Source organism: Neovison vison, chromosome 13 (genome assembly GCF_020171115.1).
Source record: "Neovison vison isolate M4711 chromosome 13, ASM_NN_V1, whole genome shotgun sequence".
In the NCBI taxonomy this organism is placed as follows: Eukaryota; Metazoa; Chordata; class Mammalia; order Carnivora; family Mustelidae; genus Neogale; species Neogale vison.
The window spans coordinates 118,367,107-118,380,527 of record NC_058103.1 but is presented as its reverse complement, the minus strand read 5'-3'; the positions used below and the strand labels follow the sequence as shown (position 1 = coordinate 118,380,527).

The 13,421-nt window shown below is 57.3% G+C and overlaps 1 protein-coding gene across 1 annotated transcript in view; it reads left to right on the top strand.

Moving 5' to 3' along the window:
• The first annotated feature begins 2,806 nt into the window (after window positions 1-2,806).
• Window positions 2,807-13,421, top strand: part of PSTPIP1 (proline-serine-threonine phosphatase interacting protein 1) — a 29,618-nt gene continuing 19,003 nt past the window's right edge. The window contains exons 1-3 of the mRNA XM_044229755.1: window positions 2,807-2,845; window positions 5,132-5,232; window positions 5,605-5,679. Coding sequence (XP_044085690.1) covers window positions 2,837-2,845; window positions 5,132-5,232; window positions 5,605-5,679 — 185 coding nt within the window. The 5' untranslated portion in view covers window positions 2,807-2,836. The remainder of the gene's footprint in view (window positions 2,846-5,131; window positions 5,233-5,604; window positions 5,680-13,421) is intronic.

Here is a 13,421-nt window from a genome sequence, read left to right as displayed (position 1 = left end):
CTTCCCCATGCCTGGGCATGTGTTGGAGTTTTTCTAGTCCTTTTCTAGTCTCTGTATAACTCACTGCAGTTCAACCTTAATGTGAGAGTTTCACTCTCTTGTTCAGTTGAACACTGCCGGTCTCCAGACTCCACATGGGAAGCCTACAATGGGGACAATGGGGAACGGACGGGCCCGTTTCTTCACTTGCCATGTTCTCCCCATAACCACTGCTTACGGTGTCTCCTCAGATAGGGTGGGCTGTGAGGTCTGTGACTCTAAAGGGGTTAAAAGTCTTATTTCCCTGGAGCTCTGGGAGCTGGTGGTGGTGCAGTGGCAGAGGCCCCCCGGGGTAGCTCTTTCTCTCCTGGTTGTTTGGTGAGCCTGTCCCCCCAAGGATGACCTACTCTGCTCCCTGCAGCAGTCCACTTCTGACCCCTCGCAGTGCACCCAGCAGTGGGCTCCATGCGGCCCCTTGTGGCGGCTCCTCCCTCTCTGTCAGGTAGTTCTCTCGAACGGAAAGTCCCAAAGCTGCTCTTCCCAGTTCCCTTCCACAGCCCTTCACTTGGGCCCCAGGAAGAACATCGGCCGGTTCCTGGACGCGCCAACCCCCTTACGCCTCTGCCTGGTGGTGACAGGCAGGCAGCGACAGGGCAGCGCCTGGAGAATACCACTTGCCCAGCAGCCACTGAGCTTGGGGAGTTGCAGAGAGGTGTGAGACTGGGAGGTGAAGAGCTAAAATCTTGGCCTGGGAGAGCTAGATTCAAATCCCGCCTGTCCCCAAGGCACATTAGGTGACCTGCCCGCTTTCCATCTTCCTCACCTGTAAAATGGGGGTAATAATCCTCAGCCTTGTACCCGACATGCTGGGATCTCTGTTCACTGTTCTGAGCTGTGCACATCATTTCATGACTTCTCAGAACACCTCAGGTGCTGGGAACTGTTGGGCCCCTTTTCCTGCCAGAGGGAGAATGACCCGAGATGTGAACCCACAGCTAGTCTGCCGGAGTCTGGACTGTTTCTCAGACAGTTTCTCAGGCACCTCCCTGACTCAGCAGCCTCGGTCTGCCCTGAGGGGGCTGTTCCCTAGAGGAACAGGTTGTCAGGGCAGAGGGGAGAGGTTGACCTCTGTCCCCACTTCCTAAATGAGGAAACCAAGTCCCACCAAATTCCTCAGGCCCTGGTCTTTGTGGTCTAGCCCCTGCAGCCACCAAAGGGTGATATGGGTAAGAAAAGGGGGAAGTCGTGGTAGGTACAAAGACTGTCTTTCTATCCACCCAGTGGGGCCATGGCAGGACCAGGGCAATGGCTGACAGGTAGACCTGCTTAAAGAAGGAAGCCGCTGGGCTTCCCTGGACAGCACTTCACCTGGGCCACACTGCCTGAAGGCTGAGGTAGGAATAGGCTTCCACCTGCTCAGGTTTCCCCTAAGCATTTCCTTCTAGAGCCTCGGGAGACTTCCTGCTGTTCTGATTTGGCCTTGCTGGGGGGAAGGGAGCCCCAGCATGGCCATACAGTGTGATGGCCTGGGCTCCCACACCTGGCTTGAGCAAGCCTCCTAAAGGAGGGGACTGTGGCTTCTCAACACCTGGCACCCTCCCTGGGGTGAACTGCCCCGGGGTGTCACCAGGCCAAGCCCGGATTCTGGCTGTTCACTGCTTCCCGGTGTGCACATCTGTGGAGCCAGCACGGCCCCTTTCCAGGGAAGAGCTCCTCTGACCCGGCCTGGGCTCAGACCCTGTCTCTGGGAATCCATGGGAATGGAATGATAGCCCAAAATAAAGCTTTGATTTAAGCTGGAAAGAATTTGAGTCATCATTTTCAAAAGTGATCTTTCAAAATGATTTTTTGACTTTTCAAAATGAAAAACAGTGCTGGTTATCTTGTGAAGGACCGACGTAGGTATGTGGCCTGGGGTAGAGGCGGGCCTGGGTTCACAGCCCAGATTCTGACCTTTATCCCTCGAGAGATCTTGGGCCGTCACTTCCCCTCTGTGGGTGTCCTTGTCACTGTCCTTACCTCCGTGAGTGAGAGGCATTTTCAATAAGCAAATCACTGTGATGGGGTGGCTCAGTCGGTTAAGCATCTGCCTTCAGCTCAGGTCATGATCTCAGGGTCCTGGGATCGAGTTCTGCGCTGGGCTCCCCAGAGAGCTGGGAGTTGGCTTTTCCCTCTCTCTCTGCCCCACCCCTGGGTTGTGCTCGTGCTCTCTCTCTGACAAATAAATAAATAAAATCTTAAAAAAAAGAAAAAAAACCGCTGTGATGTTCCTAGTGTGTGGCTCCTAGACCCCATAATTTCACTAAGATCAAGGCCATGGGTGGGTTTCAGGCAACAGAGGCGGTGGGTAGAAGGAGGAGGAGCGAGGCCCTGCCTGGTAGCTTCTGCACTGTGGACCTGTGAGCCAGTGAAGGAGAGAGACTTGCAGCGAGCCCTTGGCACTTAGAGGGTGGAGCTGGGTGGGTGCTGGGAAGGAAGGCCAGGGGGCTCCGGCAGGGGTGATGTGTGGTGGAGCCTGGACTATGAACTTACAGAACTGATTGATTATTTAATTGAATGATTGGTTCATTCATTTCCTCAACAGCAGCTTGAGCAGCCTCATTCCCTGGAGGAGGTGGTGGGGTAGGGGTGAGGAGGAGGGTGCAGGCGGGGGGAGGGGTGCAGTGCTGGGAGGGAGCAGCCCCCACGGAACAAGGCACTTCCTCAGAACAGTCTCATCGCTTGTGACCATGGCTCACTTGGCCACAGAGGCTGCTGACGCCACTGTTGCTCTGAGCAAAGGCTGAACACCCTTTTGGAGCCTGCGGCACTTGGGGGACCTGAGCTCCTGGGGATCCAGCCTTCTGCCTCCTACGGAATGGCCAATGTAGGTTTGGTTTTGCTTGTCTTTTCACTCTGAGCAGCTCCATAAAGATGGAGGGCGCCCCTGTAGAGCTGGGGACAGGGTCCTTGGAAGGGTAGAGCAGAGTGTCCTGCTGCAAGGTGGGGGACAGGGGGAGGAAGAGGGGCCGGGTGGCTACTTCTGGCTCTCCCAGGCTTCGTGGAGCAGCAACAGATCCCCTGCAAGTCCACACGCTTTTCCTGCCTCTGCCTGGGCTTCCTAAAGTCAGTTCTTCCCTTCTCAGGGCCTCAGCCTCCCTGAGGACTGAGGGGCACTGGACAAGATGCTTCCTAGTTTGGTGGTCTGTGGAGCTGGGCCCTGAAAGCACTGGTGTCCAGCTCAGGGTGCCTTCCTGCTGGGGAGAGGACAGGAGGCTGCGGCTCCAGATTCCTCTCCTTCCCCAGCTGTCACGACCTTCTGCCAGCTGGCTTTGGAGGGAGGGCAGGGGCTGAGAGGCAGAAAGCCCTGGTCTGCTGGCTAGTTAGTGGGCAAATGGCACTCAGAAAAGCCAGAGAAATGAAAGCCTGGCCCAACCACACCAGCCCAAATGTGGGGGCTGACGCCTGACCCAGGACAGTCTGGCAGGGGTCCTGGGGATGATTTCTTTCTGCTGGGGCCGTGAATAGCCAGCAGGGCCCATGAGCACTGCTTGATACCCAGTAGGCAGCCTGGGCCTCAGGACTTTCCAGGAATGCTTATGGAGGAGGGCATAAACTTGGAGTCCTAGGTATCCTATAGGCCTGGACATTTTACTGTTTTGAATTTGCTGAGGGAGAGCTGGCAATTTGTGCAATCTCTGAACTTCCTACCATGTCTGATTCTACTTACACCTCAAAGAACAACACCTTCTCTCCTAGAAACTGGCTCAAATACCTCTTCCTGTGGGAAGTTCTCCTGGCTTTAGACTTCTCTCCTGCCTCTCCCTACGTACCCGCACAGAGCATTTGAGGAGAGGCACAGGGCAGGGAAAGATGCACCATCAGCTCTTGACTCTAAGGTGGGCTAGACTTGCCTCCCCCAGGGTTGTGACCCCACTGATTCACTGTGTCTGAGATGGAGTTATGATATGTATGTTCAGGAAAGCAGACTGTTTCTCTAGTGTCCGAGGCTCTGGGTGGGGTGGTCCATGCAGATGGAAAAGAAGACAGACTAGGAGCTGAATCTCAGAGCTTGTCTCAATTTACAGTTGCTTGGCCTAGCATCCCAGGGGGTTAGGAGTGGGGGTAGGGGTCCTTCCTCAAGCATGGACGCTGGAGCCAGGCTCAGGTCACAGATGCAGGAAGACCCAGCTCTCAGCTTAATGTTTCACCACGTTCTCGATCTCCCTCCCCAGCCAGTTAGCCTTGTGTGCAGCCTGGCCCTAAGATCCACTCCTCAGACCTGGGGGATGTCCTAGGAGACCCTGGAAGTATGACCTCCCTTCCCCAGCTTCCAGAAGCAGCAGCTCAAAATCCATTCCAGGGCTGAGAAAGGAGAATCCGACCCGTAGGGAGCACCAGGATGCCTGGTCGGAGGGCCAGTGCCTGGTCGGAGTGCCTGGTCGGAGGGCCAGCTGTGGCCAGGAGAATTCTTCAAGATGCCCCTTTCCCCACTGTCTTGCTTGACGGCTGGCCCTAGGGTGCTAGCATGTGCCAGGGGATTCTAGGTGTGTGTTAGGGTGTGCGCGCCTTCTGGCGGCAGAGGTCACTCTCGATGCCCACCTCACCCTGCGGGTTCGAGAGGATTCCCTGAGTCCACACACAGAGTCTGGTGTAGCAAATGGCACACAGTTGACTATCAAGAAACATCTGGTGCTGATGCTGCAGAAGCCATGTGGTGTTGAGGTGGAGAGCGTGGATTCGAGCCGGACAGCCTGAGTTCAAGGCAGCGGCGTCCCTGTCGGCAGCCTCTCCCACCTGTGCCTCGGTTTGCTCCCTTGGACCAGGGAGATGTTAGGGTTATGGGGAATGTGACTGCAACAAGCCGTGCGGGGCACCCTGTAAGGCTGTCATCCCCGGGCCCTGGAGGGGGTCCTTCCACAGCCATCTCGTGTTGGACTTGCTGCGGTCCTGGACTGGGAGCTCTAATCACCGGTGGGCTCAACACTCCGCGCGTCCGCGGACAGGGCCCTGCTGTGCGCCTGCGCGAAGCCGAGCCCCGGCCCTTGAGTGGGGGTGTTGGGGAGGCGGCTGGTAGGTCAGGGTCCGGTGGCTGCAAGGAGACTTTCCCTGGAGGCGGCAGTGGGGTCGTTGCCCTGCCCGCCCTCAGGCGCCCCTCTGTTCCGTGTTCCAGTGCAGGGATTTCACGGCCCACACAGGCTACGAGGTGCTGCTGCAAAGGCTGCTGGATGGCAGGAAGATGTGCAAGGACGTGGAGGAGCTGCTGAGGCAGAGGTGAGCCAGACACCAGGTGGGGGCCTGCAGGGGGCGCGGCGGGGGCTGTGGAAGCAGCAGCCTCCCCCTCCCAGCCAAGCTTCTGTCAGGAAAACATTCCCCACTCCTCCCCCCAATCCCTGGGAGTGTGACTTTTCTGCTTTTCCCAGCCTGGGACTCCCCTCGGTTGGCCAAGAATCTGACACCCCCTCAAATGCGCAGGTATTTGGCTAACATTTATTTCAAAGAAGGGCTGGGACTTGACGTTCTCAAGGAGGAGCCTGCAGGGCCCCAGAAGACGACTGGGTGGACCCTCAGTTTCCAGCACAGACCTTCAGGGGTTGCTGTGGCCAGAAGCAAGGGGGACACGGAGCCGGCGCTTTGTTCCTGCAGGGCCCAAGCCGAGGAGCGCTATGGCAAGGAGCTGGTGCAGATCGCCCGGAAGGCAGGTGGCCAGACAGAGATCAAGTAAGAGGTCCCGTGCCCTGGCTCCCTGGCATGGGTTGGAGTGGGGTGGACCAGGAAGGGTCTGGATGGCTCCAGGGCAGAGATGCCTGGAAAACAACTCCCTTGGGGGTGGGGGATTTTGGGTGAGGTCAGGTTCTGTGTGGGGTAAACCCAGCTGTCTGAATGCCAAGAAAGCTGTGGGCAGGGGACAGAGGCCATCTGTCCTCTGGTGTTTGTGGCACAGCCCCCAGCATCGGGGTAGCCTCCACCCAAGTCCTGAGAGCCAGGTGACAGGCCCTCCTCTGGTCGCCCGTGCCCCGTGCAGCCTTGGCTTAGGCTGAGCATCAAGGAGAGAAGTGTGAGCAGGGACAGCGGCAGGACTTGTCCTTACCTGTCAGCTGTGTGATCATCGGCTGGGTCAGGCTGCTCCCTGACACTCTCCCTGCTTCCATTTCCTTGACAGAGGGCAGAAGAATAACGTAACCTTCCTCAAAGGACTAATGAGGTCCAGAGGCTCATCTCAGGCCTGGCTTGGAGGGGAGGCAATGGGGGTGGTTGATGCTGTGAAACAAGGCTCTTCTCCAGCCCTGAGGCCTGGGTCCCTGTGTGCAGACTGGAGGGTGGGGCAGCAGACTGGGAGAGCGTGAGGATTTGAGGGCAGCTGAAGAACTTTCTTCCCAAGGCAGCGCTTGGGAAGGTGTGAACTTTCCCCCTGGGTCAGGACCTTCTGTCCAGGAGCCCCCACCTGCAGAGCCTGCCGCTGCTCCCCCAGAGGTCAAGCTTGTCAGCATCTGGCTCTGCACAAGGAAAGTGGTTCCAAAACCTGGCACCAAGTTCCCTCATTTGAGAGTCCTGAATATACAACACTCTCCGGGTCTTCTAAAGACACAGGGGACCCTGGCTGGTTCCTGCTTCCAAACAGGAGCCAGAGAGGCTATGGGAAGAGCTAGAGGAAGTTTTAGAAGTGGTGTGGGCCAGGGAAGATTAACACTTAATGCCCAAAGGTCTGTGCATGGGCCCAGAAAACATGAACACAGCCCCAGAAGTAAGAATGCATGAGCGCCTGTCCCCACTTGGCCTTTGCAAACTGTGTGACTGGGGGGCAGGTTGAGTTGGGTTCTCCTCTGCCCACTTTGTGCAGAGAAACAGGGCAGGGCTGGGGCTGGACGCAGACTGGGTTCAAGGAGGGCTCACGACCTGGTAAGGAATGAATGGAAGTCTGATAAAACCTTCTTCGCCTTTTCTGGGGAAGAGGGATTGAGAGAGTAGGACCCAGGAGGCGTCCCTGCCCACCTCCTAGCCACCCAAGCCAGATGGAAAAGGAGAACCTTCCCAGAAAGAGAGGAGACCCACTGGGGGAGGGGGACAGGGTGCTCCGGGCAGGACTGTGATAGGCTGGAGGTAAGCCGTGTGAGGCACACTCACACTCAGAAGCCTGTGAGTCACTGGGCACTTAAATAGGGAAGGAGAAGCCACTGACAGAGAGAACAAAATGGAAGGGGATCCTGGTGGATGGCGGGAAAGGGAGGGAGGGACACAGCATCTTGCCCCACTGCAGGACTAGGAAGTGGGGGGCAAAACTCTGGGCAGTCACGATCCTCTGCATGGCTATAAGAAGCCCAGTGGGGCAAGGTCTACTTCCCTCCTGTATGGTGTGACCATGGGGTGGTCACTGCCCCTCTGAGTCCTGTGCTGGGCTGTGAAAGCGGAGTTGCCCTTGGAAGGTGTCCTGGAATCACCGTGTCAAACAGAGAGAACCAGGTCAGGGCAGTGCTCAATCAACAGTGGCTTCTTGCCAGTCTTATAGGCACCCGTGTATGTCAGACAAACTGGGCTCACCCTACTTGGTTTAGGGCTGAGTAGCCTGACCGGGCAACCTAGCCATTTCCTTTAAGGCCCAGCCCCTCCCTGGCCCAAAAAGCCAGAGGCCAACATCACTGGAAGGGCAGCCTTCGTCCAAGTGGGAGCATCAGTGTTAGAGCCCCAGACCAGAGCAAGGAGTAGAGACAGGGCCTGCCTTCTGCTTACCAAGGAGGAGCTGGAGCCCAGGTTGGGAGTACCAGGTCTCATGGCACAGCTGACCCAGCATGGGGGCCCCACAGCCCAGCACGCAGGTTTCCACAACAGATGGAATGGTGGGTGAGAACAAGGCATGGCCCCGACTCTGCTGTCTGAGCAGGGTGGCCTGGGGAGGGCACCTCCTGGGAGAGGCGGAGACGGAGGGGAGACACTTTCCTGCCGGAGGACTTGCTGGAGGTGGGCAAAGTCGGGGAACATTCAAAGCCAGTGGGCAAGAGGGGCAGGGGTTGAACCGTTCCCACCCGGTTCACCTGCTGCCTGCCTTAGGGTCATGCCCTATGCAGCTCCCAAGTGGGCTGGCTGCACACACTAGGTGCTCAGTAAGTGTTACTAGGTGCAGTAAGTAAGTACTTACTTACCTCAGTAAGTACACGTGGCATGTACTACGACTAGTGAGACCGTGCAGTCCCTCCTTTCTTTAAGGGTGGGCCAAGCATCCAGCTTCCATTCGTTTAGTCAGCAAGCGTTTATGGAGCACCTAAATGATGTGCGTGCCATGCCCTGCTGAGTTAGGAGGATTCAAAAATCTAAAAATAACATAAAATAAATGGCCCCACTATCCCAAAGCTAGACTCTCTACAGCACACTGTGGGGAACCTACCCGATCCTTTGCCTTAGAACCCTTGCCTCTAGGGCCTTCTGCCCCGCCTCCTCCAGGAAGTCCTCCCAAACACTCAGCCTTGTGTGACTGTTAGAGTCTTGGATTGAGCCAGGTCACCCTGTCCCAGCACCAACCCAGAGGGCTCCCTGAAGGATAGCCATGACAACATGGGTCACTTCCTCATTGTCCTGGAGACTGGGAGGTGTGTTGGGGTTGGCCCCTGGGAATGGCCTGGCTGTTCAGCCCATTAGGGCTCATCACCCGGTGGGGTGCAGCAACCAGCCTTGCCATGGCCACCCCCCTTTCTAGGTCCCATGGGATGCTTTCCCTTAGTTCCTTGGGGGTCAAGTAGAGGACTGGGGGTGCACAGGCTGGACAGGAGCAAATGGGGAGACGCAAGCTGAGGAGTTAAGTGACCTCAGGAGAAGCCCAGTGAGAGAAGAGAGGGCAGAGAGGGCCAGCCTCCCTGGCCTCTTCTGCTGCCTGAAGGGACAGCATTTCTTCATGATCCTCTGACCTCAAGCCAGAAAGCTCTCTAGGGCCTGGAGACGCAGCCCTGTATGCTGACAGGAGGTCACGCTCCGCTTCACACCATTTCTGACAGTCGCCACCGCCTCCTCCTCCTCCTCTGCCTGCTGCCTTAGCTAACGCCCGCTGGGCTATGGAACAGAGAATGCCCCGAGAAGACCCGCACTGAGGGAGCCTCGCAAGCCCTTTCAGTGCACTTTGAAGACCTCATTATGCGGGTGACGGGCTTATCCATGCGGTTTAAGCTGCATAGTCGGCTCAGAAAATTCACCTTGACCCTCCCTTCCAGCCTCCAGGCCTTTGCTCTGGCGACTGCTCTCATTTCTACCCTGCCCAGTCCTACCCATCCTGTCTTGCTCCCCTTGCCCCAGGTAGGGTCCTGAGGTGCCACAGGGCAGGGGTTCTGGAAATGAAAGGAAATCAAGGCTGGCAGTCCTGGGGCCTACTTCCTGTGAGCCCCGGGGTTGTTGCCACAAGTCAGGATACCTCCTCCAGCCATGTGGGTTTGAATCCCCGCCTCACCTGCCCTTGTCACAGCCTAAAATGCTGTGGTTTTCCTGTCAGAAGGGATTTTTTTTTTTTTCATGATCTCTCTTTTGAACTCAGAGAATGAAGACATGCTGAGGCGTTAGTGGGAGGGAGGCAGGCCTTGGTCCCATCAGGCGTCCTCTGACACCAGTGCAGCCAGGCCCAGCCTCTGGCACAGAGGCAAGAAGAGCCTGCTGCTGGCGGCTGGGAGGCCAGAGCCTCTGGCCAGCAGGAGGGCAGGGGCAGTGAGGCCCCAGCAGAGGCGTGAGATGACGGGGAGAACATGGAAGGAGGTGTTCATATTCGGAATTTCTTGACTATGTTTGAGCTGAGCGTTTCAGGCCGTGCGTCCTGAGAGCCAAGTCAGAAAGGGCAATGGGATGAGTCACACATAAGGATGCTGGTGAGAGATAACAGAGGGTAGAGGCCTGCATGAGGCCCCGTCCTTGCCATGTGACAGAGACACAATAGAAGAGACGCTTGAGCAGGTCCTGGCAGCAAGAGGGAGGACCTGGGAGGGAGAAAAGCTACGAGACGCCATCTTTTCTGGGTCAGATGGAGCATAGAAAGACTACAAGTGCTCCACAAATCCTCCACAAGATCAGGGTTTAAGGCCATTCTCCAGGGGTGAGTCTTGGCTAATCCACAGTGGGCTGCCTCTGGTTCCAGGAAAAGTAAAGACCGCCCTCCCCCCACAGAACCAAGGCCTTCTTGAAAGTCTGGGGCCAAGAAACAGAGGTGGTGTTCCGGGCCCTGTTGTGTGAATGGAGCTCTGGTGGCCTGAAGGTCCCCTGCACTGGGTACAGGAGGGCTGGGCAGGAAGGACTGCAGCCCAGAGGTGAGCAAGGGGCGGGTGGGGGGCATCTGGAGTGGTCACAGCCTGCAATCCTGCCTCCCACCCTGGTCCCAGGTGGAATGAGCACCGTCACCCCTACAGCCCCAATGGGCAGCAAGCCAGGGGACAAATGGGAGCCTAAGAAGAGCATGGGCTTTGTCATCATCAGGACTGACCAGGGTGGGAACAGAGATTGCATGTCACATGGCAGTGCTGTGGGACTCAGGCAGGGGCTCCCAGCATCCAGGGGCGGGGTAGGGAGAAGGACCAGCTGTCCCAGGAGACTGTGTTCCTTACAGACACCCTGGGCCTGGGAGGGAGGGCCTGGGTCCACAGGCCAAGGAGGGTGAGGCAGGGTAGGTTTGGGATTGAGAAAAGCCTTGGTATTTATCAAGTGTTAAATTTGTTCCCCCCTAGGGATAAGGGGGAGGGGAGCCAGATGGAACCAGAAGGAGAACCTTACTCAGTGGGCTCACAGTTCAGTGGGGGGACACTCAAGGCATCAGCCCAAGGTGACAAGAGGAACAAATGCTCAGAGGGACAGAAGGGGAAGCCCAGCAAAGATGTTGCACAGAAGTAATTAGCATGTGCAAATGCCCTGAGGCAAGAAGGAACTTGACAGAGAGAAGGAACTGGTGGGTGGTCAGGTGACTAGGTAGCCCAGAAAACAGGGCTACCAGGTGGGGAGTGACGCTAGGGAACAGGAGCTGAAGGGACAAGGGCTGGGGTGGTGGTAATGAGAGGCGGACAGAGAGGAGATTGAGGAGGTGAAAAAGAAGGCAGTGGAAGGGGAGGGAGAGGGCTGAGAAAAGGATGACTCTGGGTTCCTGGTGCAGACAGCCAGGTGCAGGCTGACGCCTTCACTGAGAGGGGAGTGGGCTGAGAAGCAAGCTTTGTGCGGGAGCTGAGTCCAGTTTTGGACACTTTGCATTTGAGGTGTTCCTGAGCTGTGAGATCTAAAAAGAGGTGAAGACCAGGCAGTCCATGTGCTGCCCTGAGCTTTGGGGCGGGATGAGGTCCTGAGGATTTGGGGCCTGAGGGGAGTGGGAGCATGCACTGAGGCTGGAGGGGCTCTCACCACGAATGGAGAGACTGAGGCAGAACATGGGTGTGTGGGTTAGCGGAGGGATCCGAGGGAGAGCCCCTGGCAGGGTATCAATTCTGTCAGAAAAGGGTCCTGCCCCTCATCCCCAGGGCAGCTGGGGTCACCCTGGCAGTCCCCCTCTCCTTCGTTTGGTGAGAAGCCAGGGGCTGGCCTTGCCCTCTAACCCGCTGTGTGGCCACGGGTCAGTTTCCTCACTCGCTGATGCTTGTTTTTCTCATCTGTGAAATGGGGACTGTCTCTGGCAGAGCTGTGAGGATTAAAGAATTTAGGCCAGCTATTCTCACATTGGAACAGACATCAGCAGCTCCCGGAGGCCTGTTAAAACCCAGGGAACTGGGCCCCACCCTGGAGTTTCAGCTTCATGATCTGCCTTTCCGACAGGCCCCCAGGTTACGGTCAGGCTGCTCGTCCTGGGTCCACACTTGGAGATCTACTTAGTTTAGGGCTGGTGTCCACCCCAGGCCAGACCCCCGCAGTTCTCTTCTAGGCCTGGACCCCTGTGGGTCCTATCAGGTTGCTGAAACCTCAGTTTCCCTAACTGTCCAGTGAGAAGAGGGAGGCCCCTGGAAAGCCTGCCTTGATGCTGCAGAAGGGCAGGAGCTCAGAGCTGTCCCGTGCGGGCGTCATGAGGACATACGGCCACCAGGGGGCGGGCGCGCTGCTCCGCGGAGAGGCAGGCAGGGAGCACGAGGGGCGGAGCGCGGAGCCTGAGGCCGGCGACTGCGGCGTGGGGGCGTGGGGGGCGTGGGGGCGGGGGCAGAAAGAACAGGGGTGGGGCGAGTGGGGGTGGGCGAGCGGGGGTGGGTGGAGGAAGGTGGGGGTGGGTGGAGGAAGGTGGGGGTGGGTGGAGGAAGGTGGGGGTGGGTGGAGGAAGGTGGGGGTGGGTAGAGGAAGGGTGGATGGTGTTGGGGGAGGTGGGAGAGGTGCCTGCCCGCTGCTTCTGTGTGATCCAGCAAGTCTGGCCACTCTCTGGACTCAAGTTTCTCCTTCTGCCTTGATTGCGCCTCCTTAAGGCATCCTGGTTACAGAGGGTGCCCCAATTTATTTTGCCTCCTTGGTTAAGGGTCTGCCAACGCAAGCAGAGAATTTCACTCCAAATACCACCTTAGGGCCAGTCTGCAACCTCTGCGATCCGTCTCTGGGTGCACTCAGAGACTTGGCACCCATGGGCCCACACTGGGGCACGACAGGCCCAGGCATCCCTCACACAGCTGCTGGTGGACACAAGTCGGTCTGTTACGAATGCCCGCAAGGGTGGGGGGCCGAGGTGGGGGAAGGGACCCCAGCGAGAACCTCAAGGGAACCCCTAACTGAAAGCAAGACCTGGGGGGTTTCTGATGACTGGGGGCACCCAGTAAGCTCTTAAGCGGGGCAGTATATAGCTCAGGTCAGGTTCAGGGACCTGGGGGACCCCCCACCCAGAACGGGGATGTGCAGATGTGGACCCGGAGGAGGGTGGCACAACAGCAGCCAGGTCCTGACAGAGGTACTTTAGACCTATTAATTAATTTATTCCTCATCACCGTCCTGTTTGTGCTATTATCCCCATTTTACAGAGGGGGAAACCAAGGCACAGAGAGTAAGTCCCTTGCCCAAGGTCGCACAGTGAGTGTGCAGCAGATCCTTGCCTGTACCCAGGCTACCTGGCTCCCGGGTCTGCTTCTGATTCATGTGGGAGTTCGGAGGGAGTGGGAGTCCCTGCCCAGGGCCTGCTGCCTTCCCTGGCTGGGATTGCCAGTCACTCTCCTGCTCCATGGGGTGGGGAGCTCACCCCACTGAGTGGTCCCTGCCCCTGAACCCCAGTGACCTGGAGAGAGCCGTTCGCCCCTATTGGTTGTGTTTCTGACCCAAGGAGATGTTTGCCTCATGGCACCCCATTACCCCTCAGGAGACAGGATTGGGTCCTGGGTGGGCTCCGACACCTTAGCACATTTGTGGTTCTGGGGGTCATTCCCCACAGTAGGGTCGGGCCGCTGCATAGAATATAGGAGGCCCAGTTACATGCGAACTTCAGATAAACAACAAATACTTTTTAGATGTAAGTGTGATCCATATATTACATTATATTAAAACACCATTTGTTGTTT